A 22,593-nucleotide genomic window follows, 5' to 3' on the forward strand; every position below is an offset into this window, starting at 1 on the left:
AGAGGAGTCTACAATTTCTTTGCCCTTTGGGCAGGGATAGAAAATAATCTTGAAGCGGATTCTCCTGACTGGGTGAAGAATCATTTACTAGGTGTCCCTTAATTATGTAAGTATAGAATGAACAGGCCTCAGGAAAGGTTTAACAAGACCTTTTATATGGGGAAGCAGGGGAGTTTGGGGTTTGTTAGGTAAGAGACTCTATAAATGTCCTCAGCCAGGGCTCTCGGAGCTGCCTTGCACACTGGGACGTGGCTGTGTGTATAAACTGAAGGAGATAATTAAAGACCTCTCACCCTGGAGCCCCAATTTAGAGCATTCTTAAAAGAACTTAGCACCAAGGGAATGTGGGTTCATCCTCCCTCAAAGAACTGTTGCTGTCAATGATTCTGACCAGTAAAAGCATCATCAGAGCAGTGAGCAAGCATCATCTGTCAGGTGGTCCAGGGCCAGGTCTCAACCCAGCACTTCCATGCAGGAGTGACAAGTGGCAATATCAGTGAACTAATCAGAATCATCTTCTCTTAATACTTAGCATCAGAGAAGGAGTGACTCCTAGAGTTATCAAAAAATTAGTAATAAATTGTTGGAGAATGGGTTGCTTTAAAAGGAGGGGACTGGATTTATGCTACTGAGGTATGCCTATATTTGAACCGTTTGTGGAAGTCTGCCAGTTATATAAGCTTTCAACTTCCCCATATCTATTATATTTGCTACCCCCACAGGCCTCACTATAAAAATGAAGAATTTTAAAAACTCTTAAAAGGTAAAGGGCCCTTGGCTTTATTTTTAGCAGCACGGAATGAACATGAGTATGGGGACACTGCTTGACACTCAGCAGCAAGGCTTATGGAGAAATAAAAATCCCATGGGATACAGTGGGTGGGAGCAACGACTGAAGCCTAGGAAAGCAGGTTCAATTCCTGCAGCCTGCAACGAAGGAAGAATGGCAAGCACAGGGCGAGGGTATGGGCCTGAGAAGGAACCCTGGGACTAAGCCATTCCCGAAGTTCACCTGAGAAATACAGACGACCTTCAGATTTGTGTGTGTGTATTAATGCCAAAATCACAAACTTTCTAGGCAATTGTGCACAGGAACACTGCTATCATGGGGCATATCACCACTCTCACTGTTCTCCCCTCTCAGTATTCCCCCCATTCCCACATTCATTACTCTAATTCTGGCCCGCGTTAGTTTCCACGCTGTCTCTAACCACCCACCCCACCCTGAATTACATCCACCTGTTCTACGGCTGCTAGAACACAGTGCTGACCTTTCTTCTGCTTAAAAATTGCTTTGTCAATAAAATCCACATCGTCTGTCTGGCCCTGAAGGCCCTCTGTGACCTGACCCCAGAAGGACTTGCCAAATTTATCTCCTCTGCCCCCACTCCTCTTCCACCTTACATCCCGTGTGAGCACATCGCTGAGACGTTCGTCTTGCTGTTTCCTGTTCTGTAAAGACCTTACCCACTTCTGTATGTCTAAATCCTTTCCTTTCTTCCAAACTGAAGTCAAAAGCTATCTCCTCAATGAAATCATCACTGATGTTCCAGCTATAAGTCATATCACCCAGTTTCTTAATCCCCTTAACATTTTGTCTTTATGTATTATGATGTGGGTCAATTGTCACTTTGTATTATAATTATTTATATATGTGTATGTATATAATTTTTTTTCTTCATGATCTTCCTAGACCAGAAGCTCCTTTGGTCTTTCCATTGTCTTATTTATCTTTTACTTCCCACAGAGTTTATTAAAGTATCCTGCATAAAATTTGTTGACCACATAAATACCTTGGTACCAAATTCTGCACTTATCTGACCTTGGTTATCTGTGCTATTAGCATAGGCATGACTACAGATTTGGGGGAGCCTCTCAGAAGAAGCATGATGTTTTAATATCATCAATAACAAAACTTTAACTTTAAAATATATATTTTTTTAATTTCAAACTGGCCTAGAAGTGGCTTCATAAAATGAAATAAGTAGAAGAGTCTGCAACACGGTTTAGGGGAAGTAACATGTTTGCTCAGCAGCAACTACTGAGACAAGTGTTAATGTGACAAAGGCCACCAAGAGCTGAGTGGAAAAAAAGTGTGTTGTTTTTTTTTCAATCATTTGACTAATGCTGATATCTAGTTAATAATTATAAGACCAGGAGAGCAGATCATGCCCTGCAGTGAATGGAGGATGAAGACAGGAATGCACTGAAAACCATACAGAACTTTCCAAACTGTAACAGCATTGCTTACGTTTAAACCTCCATGAACTCCGTTCCTTTTTCTGCATAAGCTCCTGCCTGGCTATCTATTAGCATTCAAATCTTAGTCTGATTTGGTGTAGGATGCACTTAACATGATACTTGGTATAATGTGCTTAAAATATCTTCTAAGATATAAAACATTTGGCACTACACAAACATTTATTGAAACAAATGAACCATGATAGAACAAAGTGAGGCCAGTTACCTGCTTTTGATTAAGATGACTACCTTTTAAAATTCTACATTCAAAGAAAAAAAAGTGTACACCCAAAAAGGTATTTTAAACTAGATATTGGTATAATTTTTTAAAAAATAATTAAGGTATAGAATAAAGTTATTTTTAAGTAAAATTCAAGCTATAAGGCTTTGCTCTGTTTTCCTCTCAAATAGCAGAAGAAAATGCTAGTTAAGAGGATTTCTTGACTTTGGCATACCATGTATATGCAACTGTCTACAAGACATCTCTGTCTGAATGTCCCACAGTCACGTTATGGTGAATATGTTTGAAACCTAATGTCATCATCACGTCCCTCCAACTTGTTTATCTACCTGCATTCTTCATCCAATTAATAGAGTATCTCTTCACTCGTGCCCAAGCCAGAAAAGAAACATGGGCATTATCGCTCTGTCTCTCCCTTACTCTACACACACTATACATACAATCAACTATGTAGTCGTACAGATTCTATCTTTCCAATATTTCTTACATTGATTCTCTCTTCTCTAGCACCTTGGCCAATGCTAATGTCTTAGATCAGACCGTTAACCTCTCCGACGTGGGTTGTTACAATAGCCTGTTCACTGGCCTCCTTGCCTGAGCTCACTCTCTCTTGCCACCAGACTTCCGATAGAGTGATTTTTCTAAAAAGCAAATCTGAGGACTCTCCTTGCCCAACATTATTCACTGGATGAGCTAATTAGCATGCATAGCAAGCCCTTCATGGCCTGACCCTATTTATTCTTCATTCGTTCATTCTGTCCATCCATCCAGTATTTACCGAGTCTACTTTGTGCCAGGCACTGTTCTAGGTGTTACAGACACAACAGTAAACAAATAGACACCAGTTTCATCTCTCACCATGCCCCACTCCTTCACCCTCTCCTCTCCACCACTACCAAGTGCTCCCAGCCTTCAAGAAACAGTCACTTGCAATCTACTAGAGATGCCTCCTTATTCTTTCGTACAAACTTCTACTCAATTTAAATACAACTTCCTCTCTCAAGACCTCCTTGTACTTCATGAATACTCATATTTTGTTTGCACATCTATCTTTCCTCTAGACCAGTGGTTCTCAACATGTGGGTCGCAACCCCTTTGGGGGTCGAACGACCCTTTCACAGGGGTCGCCGGGTACTCGTATGTGGGCGTATCTGCATGTGGGCCTGGAGACAGATAGAGGAGCAGTGTTTCGGTTCCTAAGACCATCAAAAATATGTGTTTTCCGATGGTCTTAGGCGGGTCGACCCCTGTGAAAGGTTGAGAACCGCTGCTCTAGACAGTAAATTCCTTGAGCACAGACAGGGATAATGTCTTTGGACACATAATTGGCAAATGCAATGTCTTTATTAAATGAAATGAGTAAATAAAATGACAAAGCTTTCCTCAACTGTTAATTGTACCTAGTGATCAAATAACCTTTTCTTGATCTCTCAGAATTATAGGCGAAGTAATAAGAGTTTACACAAGCAGCTGTTACTCCCGATGATTACACAGGAGATGATTTTCAGAGCCCCATGTGAATATGACCGAGCCTAGGAGGTTTTGTCATCTTTCTACTGACATTTATTTCAGCATATGAAGTTTACTTCATGAGTAAAATTTTGCTCTCTGTCCTGGGGCATAGTCCCATGATTAAGAATGCACAGTAGTAAATATTTCAAAAACCACTGATTTTATGGAAAGGATGTTACACCACTACAGAACTTCTTTTCTACCTTACAGAGACAGTCCAAAATAATGCACCTTGTATACTAACATACTATGAATACATTTTTAAAAATCTCAAATCTGTGGATAATTCCCTACATGTAAAGTCAGTCCTGACAATATTTTAAGGGCTGTATTAAGAGATTCAGTCTCTCACTAGGCAAACTGCTGTTTGAGATAAAATGCTATCTGATTTCTCCATTCATTTATTAAACATATGTCCAAATGTAAGTCAGGAAAACATTCTAAATGCATCCCCAAAGAAACAACGAAAAGTCAAGATATTATAGACCAACTCCTTCCCAATTAAACAGGTTGGAACACCAATGGTGATGTGAGGGGGCGGCCATCTGCCAGTACATAAAGGACTCTGTGTTTGCACACAAAGACACTGCTCAACCCACATCTGTCTCCTGTAGCCAAATTCTACCCTCACTGGGACAACGCCCACTGAAATATATGGACATAAAGAACAGGGAAATGAATTTTTAAAAAGCCAGCTGTTCGTTCCATGGGCATTAGATGTATGAGAGAATCGGGACAGAATTGAGTCCACTTTTCCATTTTTATTTATTTTTAAAAGGAGAACAGGGAGGTCAAACAGAAGAAAATTTGAGTAGGTGTTAGGAGATCAGATTTCTCATCTTATTGTATAATCTTATAAAATTCACTTGCATTCACATGGCTTTCTCCTCCTGATAAGGTCCTTCTTATCTCTCTGACTTCCCAAATCATAACTTGGAAGACACATCTTAGTTTGCACCTTATCTGGAAAGCCGTTCCTTAATACTTCAGTTTATCCTTGTTCTTTTCCCACTGTAAACTACTCTACTTAGAAATTTAGCATATATTTATAAACTGTTGTGTATTGGCTTTAGTAGTTTTGTGTCCTTTAGTCTTGCATAGGTTATAGTTTCTTGACAAGAACAAAAGCAATATTGTTTTGACTCCTAAGTTTTTACTCCTCTTTTGTGATTCTATTCCTTACTTTTTTTATTAAAACAAATTCAACACAAAGGGATGACAATATAATATTGTAATTGATAATTATTCATCAAAGGGCTGATCTTCTAATGTTCTCAATTTCTACTAAGCTAAAATGGATTGGTTCTTACCAAGAAGTTTTGTGTTTTTTTTTCCCAAGAAGTTATTTACATAGCATGAGCTACTTCATACTGCAGTCAGGGTCTGATTACCAGAGTACAACCAGAAGAAATTCCTATAAAATATCAAATAGTCTGCACCACAGCATCAAAGTTTCTTAAAACAGTCACTCACTTTGCTCAGTATCCACGATTTTAAGAAAGGCTGTATCAGCACAATGGATAGGAATACATATTCTAGATCAAATTGCAAATGTTTCAATCCCAACTCTTTTACTTACTGGCTATTACCTTGTAAGTTAGGCAATTTTTTTCCTGTGCAAATGAGAATAATAATAATAATAATAATAATAATAATAATAGTGCCAACCTGATGTGGTTGCTGTAAGGATTAAGTAAATTACTACATGCAAAGGACCTAGGGTAGTGCCTAGCATGTGTTCAAATAATTTTAGCTATTTTATTACTATTCTAAAATGTAGAATATACAATTTTTAAAAGTTTAATAGGTTTCTTCATGAAAATGGAAGAAAATGATCAAAATGTTTTTTCTGCTAGAATAAACAATTTCTTCTTTAGTCTACCAACAAAAACAAATACCACAATCCCTACTCATAGCCAAGTGTGATTGACTTAATCCTCCCCCTGTGTGTGTCACCAATTCTTTTCCTCACTGTTTTTAAACAGATTCAACTCCTAAGGGGTTACAGAGCCGATTCTATGTGCCAGTCACAATGTAAGCAAGTACACACACACACACACACACACACACACACACACACACACACACACTTCTCACAAAAAATCCTTTATGTTACATACATTAATCCTATTTTACAGATGAAAACACTGAGGCTCAGAAAGGTCAAACATCTTAATCAAGGCTATACAGTTAGTATGTGACTAAACCAAGAATGGAATCAAAGTCTACTAATTTCAGATTCCATTTCCTTTCTAGTACATAGCGCACTACTTGCCTATAATTTCCTTTTTCCCTTAACTCACTTACATATAATTTATAGCAGAGCAGAACTTAGAGGTGTTTTCTCATAGTTCGCCATATGCTCTTGCCAAAGCACATAGTTCTGCAACTTCCCACTTCTGTTCCTCTAGCCTCAGGTCAATTTGACTTCCTTTCTGGTAGTCACAAATGCTGTGCTTAGAGCTGGATTTACAGCTCCCACGCTCCGCTTCTAAAGACTTCCTTTAAGTACAGGCTACTAAGTGACTTTTGTGATATACTGCTTGTTCTAACAAATTGCCTGACATTCTGAAATAACATTGTTAAAAAATTTTTAATTAAACATTACTGTGTAGTAACCCATAGAAAAGAAGTATGGAGTTATCTTTAAAAATTTAACATGCCTATCCTTGGGGCCAGACACAATCAAGAAATAGAGCATGGAGGAAAGCTCATTGGGAGCGAAGTCAAGAAACTGAAAGGCCAAAACACTGTTAGGATCTCCTATAGCTACTGAAATCATCCAGAATTATGACAGATGTGGCATCAGACTGACAACAGTGAGTCATGTGAAAAATATGGGGTAGGGCCCAGGAGGGGGAATAGCAACAAGGATGTATGACATAGGCTGTTGCTATGAGCTTCCGAGGTGGGGTTTTTAGGAAGGAAGAAGGGAGACCGCTCTGAGAATTGCCATGAGGAACAAGGAAGATATCCGTTCCAACTCTCCATCCAGACGTGTAACGGGAGTGGGAGAGAAAACAGGCGCCACCTACAAGGGCTGAAGGGGAAACAAGGTTCGTACAGATTTCAGTTAGATGATGACGATATAGGACAGGAAAAATTAGCATGCTTTGACAGTATGCAGATAATATAAAATCATGTGTCACTTGTTAAAAACAAAAGACCTACTAAGGATAACAGAACCTATCGGGCACATATCAAAAATAGTCCATGTAGACTAGGCAATAATAATAATAATGCTGGTATCTTCTACCTCATGCTCACCATCAATTATTCATTACTGAAAATCAGAATATTCTGTATGAAATGCTAACACAGAACCTATTTTCCAATATTTTAAATTAAAAAATTACAATTCATTACATATCAACCCAAAACCACTAAATCGACTTCCTACAGTGTACCTGAAACACAGTAAAGCACCTATATCTAAGTAAAAACTTCCAATGTAGGATATAAAATGCCTAAAGCATCGCTTCCTGATCCGAAACAATTCCTGTGGCTAACAGTTGCTTCACATGCAGTAACACTGCACAGCAGCTTTGGTGGCGTGTGGCGCACCTGACAAACTGTCCACATGTGATCCTGACATTCAACCAGCTATACTGGGAATTTAACACAAGACTTTCCATGTATTACTTTTTTCAGTGTTGTATATGGCTTTATTGAGTTTCTGGGCCATAAATACAATTTTTTCTTACATGATCATTAGCCAAAACACAATGAATTGAGGGATAAATACATTCTAGGATATTTGGGTGCTGACTACCAAGAGGTTTTCTACTAGGAAAAACATGAATTGTGAAGTATTCTGCTTCACAGAATAAACACTTGCTTATTACAGTTGTGCAACTGGACTGAATGGAAGCTTTAGTGTGTGAACTTAGCAAGTTAACTAAATGCTTTATACATCAAAATTCTCATATTCAAAGTGGAAAATAATAGTGGTCTCCTCAAGTGAGTTTTTGTGATGATCAAAGGAGATGATGCACATAAAGCAGTTAGCACAGTGCCTAGCGTATAGCACATGCTCAATTAAAGGTTCCAATTGTTATTTTTATTGTCTGTCTAGCAAGTAACATTGTAAAAATTTACACATGTGCTATCTTGCTAGATCCTTAAGACAAAACAACTCTATACAGGAGACCAACAGGGCACTTAAAAGAAGTAAAGTGACTTGTCCCAAAGCTATATCATTACCTGGCAATACCCACCATGATGGGAACTCTAAACCAGGGTTTGGCAAACTCACTCTTAAAGATCCAGATAGTAAATATTTTAGGCTTCCAGGCCTCTGTCAACACTGTAGGTGGCTCTGCCACTGCACCACAAAAGCAGCCATAGATCATGGGTAAGCCAGCAGGTGCATCTGTGTTCTGGTGACACTTGACTTACAAAGCAGACAGTGGGCTGGATCTAGTTCCTGGACTGTAGTTTACAGATCCTGCCACGGACCTCTGAATTACACACTTTTCTACTACTTCATAATTATTACCTATTTTTGAATGGTGTTTTCGCTTATGTCACTTAATGACATTAACTGTCAGGGAAAAAATAAAAAGTAATTTGTAAAGGACCTATAAAAACAGTAAGATATTATATAAATTTTAGTATTATTTTTTTCCCCTCTTCTCCTGCTTCTGCAACTCTCTCTCAGTTCTCTCCTTATTTCTTTTTCCTTTAAGAAGGTACTTGGGCCTAGAAGTAAAACACTTTCCTCTCGCTCCAAAAGCACTCAAGACAAGTCATGTCTGCAGAATCTTATCCTAAAAGAAGTAGTGGACATGCCATGAGATTCTAGAACGAACAAATCTCATCTTTTAAAATACTAAGAAAAGTGAACCTCTGAATGTAACTAGTGTGGGCATGTTTTTGTGGAGTAAAGGGAGCAATGGCAAGCTCCCTTTGCAATGGTAACGTCAAATAACAGAGATGATCAGTTTTCTCATTATAAAAGCCATGTGGCAGGGTGACAAGGACATCGGACTTGGAATTGGAAGACCTAATTTGGAATTCTTTCTCGCCATTTACAATCTTTGTGATATAATAACCTATGTAAAAGCAGTTACTATGAGAATGAAGACAAATAACTATTTTAACAAACCAAGCATCATAAATGTATTATTGTTGCACTTGAAATTATAAACTTCTTAACCAAGTTCACTTCTATGTTTTTAATAGACGTACAATCTATGATTTATAAAGAAGCATACAAAATATCTATAGCTAAGTATAAAGAAGCTTTTCTGCCAAGGAGCTAAGTGTTCTTTAAAAATATTCCCTCATTAAGCTAACAATATTCCTTCGAAATTAAAACAAACCAGAATTTATTGAGTGATATGTGCTATGCATTTATATACATTCTACTTTTTTAACCTGCACAACAACCTTGAGAAGAAACTAAGGCTCAGAGAAATGAAATAACTTGCCCAAAACACAAAGCTCTTGTGGTAGCAGTTCTTGGATCCATATTCAGGGTAGATTGATTCTAAAGCCTGTGTTCTTTTCTTTACATAACAACTCTCTTCAACTTTTGGACTTGGGGTCCACAAAAAGCTACATGCCTCCTACAAGGTCAAAGAACAACTACTTCCAGTAGAGTAGAAGGCAAGTCCTGAGGTTCTGGGGTACTGTTCTACTAGATTAAGTCAACTCCAAATAATGTACTATCGTAAAGGTAATTTTTAGACAATTCCTGCTTAATCTAGTTTTGGGCCCCCAAAATGTGCTGGTATATAGACTGAAACCAGTCCTTTTCCCCACTAAAGAAATTAACAGATGATATCAAGTTTAAGCTTTAGCTATGCAAAGAAACAGTTCTAGAATTCTGATAGGAGAAAAATAAACCAAAGAATATGCTTCCTGAAACTCCAGTGGTATGCTAATAAACATAACAGGAACATTTCCACTGGAAATGCCTGGAATTTATTGCTTCCAGAAAGCAGATTGCTTTCTCAATAATTTATTTCTATGAAATTTAGAGAAACTATCACAAAGCCAAATTGGTGACTCAGGAGCTTCTGAAGAACTATTGAGTTGTCGGAAAAGTCATGACATATTTTTTCTGTTTTTTTGTTGCAAAAATGCATCGTGACTTTTCCGACAACCCAATAAATCTATAAATTAGAAGCTTTGTAATCGTGACATTAAATATGATCTACAAAACGCGGGAATAGAAGTATATGAACTATTTGGTAAGCCTATGGCCCCTCCTCTCATCATTTAAGCCAGCCTGGTCGCCCCACCTTGGGCTGCTTACCTGCTGCAGAGCATGCTGAGGGCTCCATGTGGGTTGCAGTCACATGGCCGGCAGAGCCCAGAAGTGTGATTCACGTAAAAGCCCTCCTTGCAGGTTTCACAGTGAAGCCCCTGATAACCTGGCTGACACTCACACTGCCCTGTGGTCTGGTTGCAGCGATTCACACTCAGGCTCCCGACCCCAGAGCAGTTACAGACGTATTCTGCAAAGGAAAGAAGCAAAGAGACATTAGCTAAGATTTAATGCTTTCTTAATAAAATGAACTCTATTTTTCTTAATAAGTGTTCATGACAACTTTGTAAGGATGAGTAAAATTAATTCTAGTTCAAATCCACTTTCTACCCCATTTAGTTTATTTAAATTGGCAAATATATACAGGAAAGCACATAAAACTATGTATCATTTGTAATTATAAGACTAACATTCTCAGACTCCTTTCCAGGACTCTTCATTTCTAGCTCTTTGACCCTACCCTCCAATGTGTGGGTGGCTCGATATATTATTAGTTTTTCTGGATTGCAAATCTCCAAAGGCAGGACCTATGCTTATCTACACGGCACTGAGAGCACATGCAGGAAATGACATGTTAAATAATAAATAATCCCACTGTGTAGCTGCAAAAGCCCAAGGCTCAGATGGCTAAGTGTGATAACTTATATAGGTCAGACAAGATTGTGCTACAGCTGGAACCGTAAGCCAGTATGTTCTTCCCAGGAAGAAATTAATGGAGAATTGAAACTTTAAGAAAATGACGGGAAAAATCCCAGATGAAGAGGTTTACAGGGTCCTCCTGATCAGTGAGTGAAAATCAATCACAATTTGAATCTTCCCCAAATTTGAATTTCTTTCCCAAATGAAAAGATTTAGAAAATAAACATTTTCTTTAGATACATTTCAAATAGTTCTTTGGATGAAAATATTTAGAAGTCCTTGGCTTTAGCCTTTTAATGCAGATACATTTAAAGGTCAGTTAGAATTTGGTTTTTGCTGTTGTTTATACCCATTTTATCAGAAAGAAAGTATTTTCAACACAGTTTGACACAGTATCAATATGGGACTTTGGAAACATGTGCAAAAACTTATAGTTAAAATCAACTAATCAACTACAGATAAAAGAAAACCATTCCAAAATAGCTATGAACCTAGGTTTAAAAAGCCCAGAGAAATCTATGGCACTAATTATACTTCTGAATAGATAAGGTACTATATAAAATGGCATTATACTAATAAAAGTTTACCTTGGGAAAAATAATCTTTAACGTACTTTTGATGATTTTTAAGTGTTACTAGGTAGTAGCTGCAAATCCAGAGACTTGAATAGTAAGTTATGAAGGAGTTTGTTTTTCTATTCTAGAAAAGGAAATCAACCTTAAAATTTTTTATGTCATCACAAGCTGCTTATCCACACAAGTCAAAACAAAGGAATCCACAAAGATATTGCGTTTGGTCAACTCTATAGCAACCCTATGCCTCCCACATTTCTTTAGTTCCTAACCTTTGGTGTCAGCTTATCTCCCTGCTCGTCACACCTCTTCTAATTTGTAAATATACCAAGTGAATGAATCTATATGGGGGAGTGATTATTTTATATATATTTCAAGCTTGAGTTGTGAGTTAGTTACAAAACCTAGAGGACAGTTCAGATTTCTTCAGTCCCAGGCTTCGGAAAGGCATCAGCTTTCCATCTCAATCAATATTCTTATTTTTACTAGGCTATGTAAGCATGACATTTCTTTGACAGAGTTACATGTTTGCACATTACTTCTAGTGTGTGTGCGCGCACATGTGTATGTGTGTGTGTGTGGTTTTTGTAAATAAGGAAGCCGTGTTTAGTGGTCTGTAAACTTGCCAATGACAACTTCATGGCAAGACCTTCACTCCACCAAAAATGACCAGGACGCTTAAAATAACATTTTTCTTCCAAAACCTGGCATAATTTCAACATACATCCAATTCCTCCTGTTAGACCATTTTCATCATAAGTTACCTAACCAAATTACGCTGGTGTGGGCAGAACTAGCTCAAAAAAAAAAAAAAGAATAGATTTAAAAACTCTAGCACAAAGACAGAATTTTTCCTTAGTGATACTTTCATCTGACACCTGAATTAGTGTTTCCAATGAATGAGATAAGGTTAGTATTTTAATCTAAGAGTTCTGAGACAAAAACTAAGGTTTGTTTGTTTTTTTCCCAGTAAAGTTCTAATGGATAAACCTTCAGTACTAACCAAGTTCATTAGTTACTATTGCTATAGACCAGTTCAATCTCTTCGTTCTCCGCTGAACATGTTCTTTCTAGTCCCATCTCTGAGCCTTTGCTCACTCTGTTCCTCTTGGAATGCTCTCTCCTCTCCACATATTCAAACCTATCCCCTATTTCAAGAATCAGCTGAAATTTACTCCCCCATAAACTCTAACTCTATTGCCTCTAGTGTGAATCCATAACACCTACTACTCATAACTCTCGCATGGCAATAATTTGAAAAGGCAGTGAAGTGAAGTGGTTATGAGCAGGGACTGTAGAGGTTTACACCAGCTCTCTCATTACTAACTTTATAACCTTAGGCCAGTTAGCTCATCTTCTGCCTTCCTTTTCTCGTATGTAAAAAGAACATAATATATAATAGTACCTATAACAACACTTAGCCCCAACACATAAGCTGGAAGGGGTTAGGAGTACTGCACTAATTAACACAATTGCTGGAAGAAAGGGATACCTAATAAAATAACATAAACACAATACAGATGTCAGATTCATAGGTCACAGCTTTGTTATACCCTGTGGATAGGATCTGAAAGCCTGGGGTTGGATTTATTACCAAGGCAGTTTTAGAAAGTGTCTGGGAAACACTGTCCTGACATCCAGAAACCCAAGTTGTGGGCCATCTAGGTAGAGAATAAGAAGGTATCCCACCTATGCAGGGCTCCATACGTTACCAATATGGGTGCCTATAAATACAACAACAAAACACAGAAGGGTTTAGGACGTGGTTTCAGGGAGGATGAAAAAGAGCAATTATGGTTTACTAATCACCTTAACAGTAGTGTAGGCAAATGGCAAATATTTCAGCAAGACAGACCATCCTAGTGCCAGGAGGGGGCTGAAGTATCAAGACAAAAAGACACTATCATGATAACATTCCTCTCCAAATTAACCAAGGGAAGGGAAGCTGAAGCGAAGCATGCCAAGTGCCGGGAAACACGGGCATCTTTCCTATCTGGAGCTCAGATTCAAGGCCCGATCCCGGTGATTGACCTCAAATGAAATGACTCGAGTTAAGTGAATATTATGAGCACCAGTAATAAATGTAAAGCACCATGAACATCCATTAAGTCGTGTCAGGATGACGTGCTAGGTCGTAAGTAAAGTAAAATCTAAGAGCCTTCACAGTTCTTAATGTTCATATGGAACCAGACAGAAGTCGATGAAGAAACAATGCAACTTACTAGGAGGCTGGCAAAATGAAAAAGAAGGAAGGACATTTCAATTGCTGGAAGCAGTGCCAAGGACCTATAGCCTAAGACAAGAGATGAAGCGCTGGTTTTTTTAATGAGGTAGAATCACAGACACTAGCGCAGCACAAAGGAGCCTGTGACATGACTAACGGATATTAATGGGAATGAAACAATATGAAGGGGACACAAAAAGCTAATCACAGGCAGGTCTGAATGAAGTGCCAAAGCTCAAGCTGGTTGCCTAAGAGTAAATATAAAACAAACTCTCCATCTTTTCAGTAGCAGGTTTCCTTTCAATGCCCTCTAATTCTTAGGAAAACTCTATAGAGAAATAATTAGAGAAGGGTAACATAAATGTTAGCAGAGAGACTGCCATTTGGCAATGTTACTTTTTTTGTTTAGCTTCCGAAGAGCAATGAAATATAGTGATATGAACCCTGAAGAAGAATAAGAAACTAAAATCTACCAAACTGTTTGAAAGTGAAAATATTAATATAATGGCCCAAAGAAAAGTCAATAGATCTTGAACTTATGGGATGATTGATGTAAAACTATCCAAAGCAATCACTGCATTTAAATCAAACGCTGCACTTTTACAAGCACTCCCTACTAAGGGCTGAGAGATGAGCATTTTCAGTACTTGAAGTCCCTTCAGCCCACACCCCCTCAAACTGTCCTGGTAAGAGATGATCTCCTTGAACATCTCAAAGACCTTTTCTGGGCCTTTCATACACCTGGTCGGCTTCTCTCTGCACCCGACTTTTAACACTCCATGTCCCTGCTCAGTAAAAAGCCTATTATATCTTCTAGCAAATTTTAATTGTGTTTTAGTGTCTGTAGCTACTTTGATGAGTTTTTAGGAAAATATTAACTGTGATAATAAGTCCTAATTAATGTGTCCTCTGTCTCTCTGTACCTCTTTTTGAAGTCCTTTCTGAGTGCTGTAATGAACTATGATGTCTGGAGACTCAAGCAGTTCAGTACAATAGTGTGTTAGCTTTTTGCAGATAAAAAAGAACCATAGGGCCGGCCAAGTAAAAAATGTATCCTCAGTTAATTCATGATGCAAATCTCATAGAACAAAGAAATGTTAATCGATAACAGCATTACTGCTGAAGTAAAACGATTACAAAACAAGTACTGCGTAGATACTGGAAAAATATTTGTAAGTATAACACAGAGCACTCACAGGAACCTGGTTCAGGAATACAGGCTGAAGTTCTATCTATAGCCTATTGCAAAGCTGTGGAAATACATTTGCAAAACTTAATGTCTGACTCTTTTTCATTCCTTCAACAATGATTTCACTCTTGCTTTTCAATACCTTCAGATATTGAAAGAATAAATAAAACTGCTCCAGGCTAGTCCAAAACTTTCCGTTCTTCTCCATATTCAGAAGACATACAAAAGGTACCATTATATTGATGGTATCTTCTGTTCAGTCGCAAAGTAGCAAAAACTAGAAAATACGTATTTAAAAATGTATTAAGATGCAGTACTCAATCTTATAACCAAATTTAAAATATTAAAAATTTATTAGTAAGTTTAAGCTTATCTGAAAAAAATTTTTAAACATTATCAATATAAGCTATAAAAAAACGATTCTAAAGTGTATTTTTCTTAAGTTATGTAGTATCTATAAAAGTGTTTCTCTAAAGTACCACCAGTTTTCAAATTTTTCCAAATATTCCTTAAAATAGGGGAAAGATTTACACCCAGGACTTCAAAATGCCTGGACACTACATTTCTATTTGCATACCACACGTTAGTATCTCTAGCAGGAAAACATAATTACTTTGTGAGTCAATATCAGGAGGTCCTCTGTAATTATAGAGAAATTGAATTTCTTGGGCTTATTATGAAATAAGAATAAACTGATTCCAGAATATAAAATATTTGGGGAGCTTTATGGACTGAGGTCCTAAGACAGGAGTCATGTTATCAGCTACCATACTGGAACAATTGTTACCATTTCCTGCACTGTACCCTAAAGCCAAAGGAAAAACACATCTTTCTAACTTCCTAGGGAATAACTTCCTACCTCTATCCCTTCTCCCTTTCCTTCTTCTTTTTTCTTTCTCTATTAATTGTGGTCCATTATTTTAAAGTTAAATGAGACAAGGAATACAATGCAAAGTAGGTATACTATATAACAATAAATATTATTGTTAATATTTGGACATATACTTTAGTATCTTTATCAGAATAACATGACCACTTGGTGATGAGCATATATATAGAGTGCTGAAAAATATTATTTGCTTATTTATTCAAATTCTAAGTGCAAAATGGGTATCAATTATTAGAGTGTTAGAACTATGGTCTAACTTGCAAAAGTAGACAAATATAGTTCTATTCTCTACACCATTATAACAACATCCATTGAATGGAAGTCAAAGAGCAAACTGCACATTAAGAGGCAATGAGTACCCACCTATTAGACTGTCTAAAGCTAAATAAATGAAAAATCTGAAAATATCAAGTGCTGACAAGGATGCAGAGCAATTGAAACGTTCAAAAATTACTGTATAAATGCAGCATCGTACAGACACTTTGGAAAACAGTTTGACAGTTTCTTATAAAGTTAAATATACTTTACCATATGACCCAGCAATTCCATTCTTAGGTATTTATCCAAGGAAAAAAAAAAAACAACCTATGTTCACACAAAAACTTGTATACAAATGTTTATAGCAGCTACCTTCATAATCGCCCAAGTCTGGAAACAACCCAAATGTCCTTCACCTGGTGAACTGGATAGACCATGGTACATCCTCACAATGGAACACTACTCAGCAATAAAAAAGAATGAACTACTGACATGCAAAAATATGGATGGTTCGCAAAGGCATTATGTTAAATGAAAGAAGCTAGACTCAAAAAACTACATATTGTGTGATTCCACTTTATAGTCTGGAAAAGGCAAAAGGATAAGGGCAGAGAGCAAGGTCAGGGCTTTCCCAGGAGCTGGGGGTAGGAGGAAGGGCTAACAACCCAGGAAACAGCACAGGGGAATGTGGAGGTAAAAAAACTGTTCTGTGTCTTGATTGTGCATTTGTCAAAACTAATAGAATTGAATACCAAGTAAGTAATTTTATTGGATGTAAATTTAAAAACAAACAAAAATATTTGTAAAAGAAAAAAAAACAGCAATGAGGCTTTACTAGACTAAATTCTTCAATTTTACCAGAGGGCAGACTTGGTGTGCCACAGTCAACTAAAGTCAACATGAGACCCAACCAATAACTTAGTCTTTCTCAAATCTAATGTTACAGTTAAGATAGCAGAACTGGGCCGGCTGAGTGGCTCAGTTGGTTAAGAGCTTGCTCAAGAGTGCTAGCTCTGAGCAAAAGGGCCCCTGATTTGATTCCCAGCCCGAGCTGAGCAGCTCAACAGGTGGCAGGATGACTCAGCTAAAAAAAAAAGATAGCAAAACTGATTAATGCTTTAGCTGATTATTGCATAAGGAGTTGTGGAAAATTTAAGGATTTAAAATGTTATTTAACTAAAACAAGTAGAATCTTTTCTTTTCCCTTTGGCTCCAACTTAAGTTGGGTTGTAATTACTTCTGTGCAGAATGCGGGAAAAGAGAAAAAAATGAAAGATGAAGATATATGGGGTCCCCTTTTTTTCATATAAACTGTTTATTTCCCTTTGAGATTCATTATTAAAAACTTTACTCTATTTAAACAAAGATCAGGAAAATGTATGTAAGTGTAAGAATTTTCAATCCATCCTTTCTATCCAACATAGGACTTCACCCTTTTTCACAAACCTAACATAACATCTACAAATATAATATCTTTCCTGATTTTCAAATTGAAAAGAAAAGGAAAAATAACTGTCAGAATCAAGAGCAGCAATACTTAATTCAAACCTCTGCCTATACATTAAAAGAACAGAAATAACAATGAATTATATTGTCTTGAATAGAAGCCTGTTTCCCTAAGTGTATGGTGTATTTATTTCAAAATGTATTTTTTATTAAGCCCATATTTCATCTCTGTAGGTTTAGAGTAAAGGAATCTCAAAAAGGCCTCATTCTAGGGAAAGGGAATTATCAACACAGTTTTCATTTTTTTAAAAGGTCTTACTCTAGCGTAACACTGATACTCAAATTACATTTCACATTTATGCCATGCCAAGGCAGGGTCACAAATCTTTGCAATGCTGGGAAACTTAATATTAAAGCTGGTGAGTTTCTTGAGTTAAAGCAGACTTCATAGAAATGTGGAAAGTCTTAAGGCCACCACTTTTAAAGAAAACTTTAAGCTTTACCTTTTGAAATAGAACTATGTCCATTAAAATTCCCAATCACAAATCTCTATTGCAAAAGGGGATAACACAGGTTTTGCAGAAATTTTTCTGTCTCACACCTAAGGACCATGTTGCTAGTGCTTGTCCCTGACTCACTGCCAGTTTTCCACAATCCAAAGATAATTCATCTAACTAATGACACAGGATGACAAGGGTTTTAACAACCAGCTTTTACTACTAATAGTAACAAAGTTATTGAGCGTGTCCTACATGCACATCAAACATCACACTAGAAACTTTGTACCTATGTCTCCTTTAGTCCAGCAATCCTGTGAGGTAGGTGCCTTGAATGAGCAAACTGAGTCAAGAGATGAAACAAATTACACAACTACAACAAATTACACAACTACACAGCACTGGAGAACAGACTGGAACCCAAACTGAGCAACTCCAAAGTCCACATCTTTCACCATGAGAAACTTCTGCCTGTGAAAACGGGTAGAAAACAACACTAGGCAGACGACACCTTAAAACCAGGATGTGCTGCTAATGAACCAACTCTGAGACCTTCAATAAGTCTAAACGCTCTGAGTTTTGGTGTATCTATAAAATGTGGCTGAGTCTTGCCATCTGTCAATATGAAATACTTAGATATAAAGCTAACATAACGTGTATATGATCTTTATGCTGAAAAATACAAAACACTGACGAAAGAAACCAGAAAGACATAAATAAATGGAGAGACACACCATAACAACTAGAGCTCTAAATTCAATGAGCCCCATTCAAAATCCCAGCAGGAGTTTTTGGTAGATATTTACAAGCTGACTCTAAAATAAATATGAAAAAGTAAAGAAATTGAATAGCCAAAAAAGAACAAAGTTGGAGGACTCTCAATAACTGAGTCCAAGACTTACTATAAGCTACAGTAATCAAGACAGTGTGTTATTGGTGAAAGAATAGGCACAAAGATCAAGGGAACAGAACAGAGGGCACAGGAGTAGAACCTCACAAACATCATCAACTGATTTTTGACACAGAACAAAGGCAATTCAATGGAGACAAGATTGTTTTTCAATAAATGCTGTTGAAACAGTTGAGCATCCACATGCAAAAAAATTGAACCTTGACCTAACCTCATACCTTGTACGAAAATTAGCTCAAAATAGATCATAGTCCCAAATGTAAAATGTAAAACTATAACACCTCTAGAAGCAAAAATAGGAGAAAGTCTGATTGACTTTGGGTTAGGTAAAGAGCTTTTAGATATAATTTTTATAAAAGAAAAGAAATATTTATAAATCGGACTTTATTAAAATTTTAAAAAGTTGTTCTTAAAAAGACTACAAAGAGAATGTAAACACAGCCACAATTGCAAGACTACCTGCAAATCACATTTCTGTCAAAGAACTTATATAAAGAATATACAAAGAACTCTCAAACTCAATAAGAAAATAACACAATTTTAAAATGCGGGTAAGGTCTGAGCACACATTTCACCAAAGAAAATGTATATGTGTGGCAAATAAACACTTAAAAAGATGCTCAAGTCTTTTATTAGGAAAATGCAAATTAAGCCACATTGACATACTACTACACACCTAATAGAATAGCTAAATTTTTAAAAACTGGCAATACCAAGTGCTACCAAGGATGCTGGGCAGCTGGAATTCATGTATGTGGCTGACAGGAATGCAGTCTGGCAATTTCTTCTAAAGTTAAATTTACACCTAACATATGGCCCGGTGATTCCACTCCTGGGTATCTCCCCAAGAAAAATGAAAACTTATGTTCACACATACATGCTAGTGAATGTTTACAGCACTTTTATTCATAATCACTAAAAGCTGGAAACAACCTAAATGTCCTTCAACTGGTGAATTGTTAAATAAGCTGTGGTTCTTTTTATGTCATATATTAATATATTTTTTCACATCAGAATGTTTCTGATTTATTAAATCTATTCTTATACCAGTACAATTTTTAAAAAGCCTTTAATAATTGCAAGTTTTAGAACATGTTTAACGCAGTACTCTTCTTTACATTTTCTTTTAGTTACTCATAGTTATTTATGTTTCCATCTGAACTCTGTTGTCACATTTTCTCCAAAAAAGACTTTATTGTCATTTCCCCAATTTCACTTACTCTAAAAGTTAATGTATCAAGAATTGGTGGCTTTACAATATTCAGTTTTCCCACCTATAAGAACTGGTATGCATCTCCATTTATTCAGTCTTCTTTTATATCTCTCAGTGAAATTTCATAACTAAAAAATACATGTATATGAGTTCCATACATATCTTGATGAGATTATTTCTAATCTTTTTATCATTCATGGTTATGGTTCAAACTATCATCTTTTTTCCATTATCTCTTCTAATTAGTATTAGCTAATAATACTTACTAACTTAAATTTTGGGGGGATATATACATAGTCATTTTAAGGAACTCTCTTTTTATTTCTCATGGTTCTTCCCTTGATTCTCCTGAGTAAGGTTTCTATTTTTAAGTTACATGGAGTAAGGTCTTCCATTGAAGGTCATAGCTTACCTGGCTAACAACAGATATAATCCTGAGTTTCCTCAACCATAACAGTTTGTTGGTAAAATAGAGCAAACCATTTCACACAACTGCTTTTCTTAATCTCTGGGTCAGCCTTATTATTAATTATAGTAAAAGTAATTACCATTTACTATTTCCTACAATGTCTCAGACTTTATCAAACACTTTACTTGCATGAACAGTTAGCTTCACAGCAACCTGGCAATGGTTGTTTATAAACAGGAAAACTAGAACTTAAAGGAGCTAGGTACTAGCCCAAGACTACAGTTAAGTGGTTGAGACAGCATTCAAACTCCAGGTTTATCTTACTGCAATGCCCTTGCTCATTTCATTTCACCACAGAGCTTTTGTCCTTGAAGAGAAGGGAAGGGGGGAAGTTGTACACACACACACACACACACACACACACACACACACACACACACACACACACACACAAATCAAGGAAAGGAATTCCACCTAGAGCTCGCTGTTAACTGTAATTTTTTTTGTGCTTTTTTGGGGGGCGGGTGGGGGTGATGTGTTCGATCTGTTTTCTTTGTAAGCCAAGTAACACTGAGTTGAATGATTAACGAACAGTAGGGTTGGGGACAAAGAGTTACTGAAGATACAAAATGATTCTCAATTGGAGACTTAAAATACCTCACATTTACTTTTGGCTGATGAGTCTTAATATATGGTTCAGAGCCAAAGACACATGCTCATGATTTGATATTTGGGATCTGTTTGTTTTATTTAACTGCATTCTCATAGCTAAAATACTGCTAATTAATATTCCCAGCATCTCTATAAATTCTGCATATGAATTATGCTACACTGCCCAACTGCTACCTGAACCCAGGCAAAAATATTTTTCTTTTTGTGACACTATTTTTGTATTTTTCAAGGTTTTAAAATAAACAAAACTAAACGAATTTTGCCATCTAACAGGAGTTAATTGCTTACTTTTTGAAAGGGCATTTTATTCTGTCAGGCTCCTATTAAATTCAGAATGCACTAAAAGAATTAACCAAATATTACCTCTATGGCTTGAAAGAAAAATCTATTCTATCAAATTTTGAATTTATACGAGTTTTACTTACAGCATTTTTCATAGTATCCTTGAGTTTAAGGGGAGACAAAGAAGGGAAGGGAAACAAATACAGAAAATGAATTTGAACAATTTAAAATCTGGCTCCAGGCCACAACACAAAGAGATCAGTCTATGATATGAGGTCAAAGGGGCCTGGGTTTAAATACTGAAAACCATTGTTTCTAAGCTCTATGATCTTAAATTCCATGCCCGCTTTGTAAAGATTTTTCCTAAAATAATGCCTAGCATGTGTTCAATTAATTTTAGCTATTATTATTACTCTAAAATACAGAATGTCCAACTTCATAAAGTTGGAGTACTAATACCTAACTTAGGAAGGTGCTCTACGAGTCGGAGGAGACAAGGCAAAGGACATACAGAAGATGGACCTTCTCGTTCCCCACCCTACCTTTCTATTATAAGCCATCTCTTAGGAAAACAGCATCCTTAGGGGTTACTACAGGTGGCAAGAATTACAATAAGAACTAAAAGGGGTCATCAGAGATTTCTGAAAGCACGAAAAGGAATTACCCTAAATAAGTTCATTAATGCTTTAATTTTGTGGCAATAGAACAGAAAAGGTAAGAAAAAGAACAGAACTTCAAGTACTGCCGTTTGCTTGTTTGGGACTAGATTTGCCTCAGTGTCTCTGTCTACAGACCACAGCTGAGCAACTTCAAGGCTAGAAATATGTATTTGCTCATTGTAACACCTGGAAAATTAACTCAGAGAAAAGAAGTGCAGAGAGAGCAAGAGGAAAGGTCAATTTAAAAATACTATCCTACGGGGCCGGCCGAGTGGCGCGATGGTTAAGAACTCGTTTGGGATGCCAGAGGGCCCCGGTTCGGATCCCACATGTGAGGGCTAGTGACGCCGCCCTCCACAGCTAAGATGCTGAACAACAGCTCAACCTGGAGCTGGGCTGCCATGAGTCGCCGGCGACAGCGTGGGCTGCAGTCCCTGTGGCAGTGGATTGCAATGGGCTACCGCGT

General features: G+C 37.1%; 1 protein-coding gene across 1 annotated transcript in view; it reads right to left on the reverse strand.

Moving 5' to 3' along the window:
* MEGF9 (multiple EGF like domains 9) overlaps positions 1 to 22,593 on the reverse strand; it is an 81,169-nt gene that overhangs the window by 28,598 nt on the left and 29,978 nt on the right. The window contains exon 2 of the mRNA XM_019648278.1: positions 10,257 to 10,458. Within this exon, the coding sequence (XP_019503823.1) occupies positions 10,257 to 10,458 (202 nt within the window). The remainder of the gene's footprint in view (positions 1 to 10,256; positions 10,459 to 22,593) is intronic.

This window comes from Hipposideros armiger, unplaced genomic scaffold, assembly GCF_001890085.2.
Source record: "Hipposideros armiger isolate ML-2016 unplaced genomic scaffold, ASM189008v1 scaffold_123, whole genome shotgun sequence".
NCBI classification, from domain to species: domain Eukaryota; kingdom Metazoa; phylum Chordata; class Mammalia; order Chiroptera; family Hipposideridae; genus Hipposideros; species Hipposideros armiger.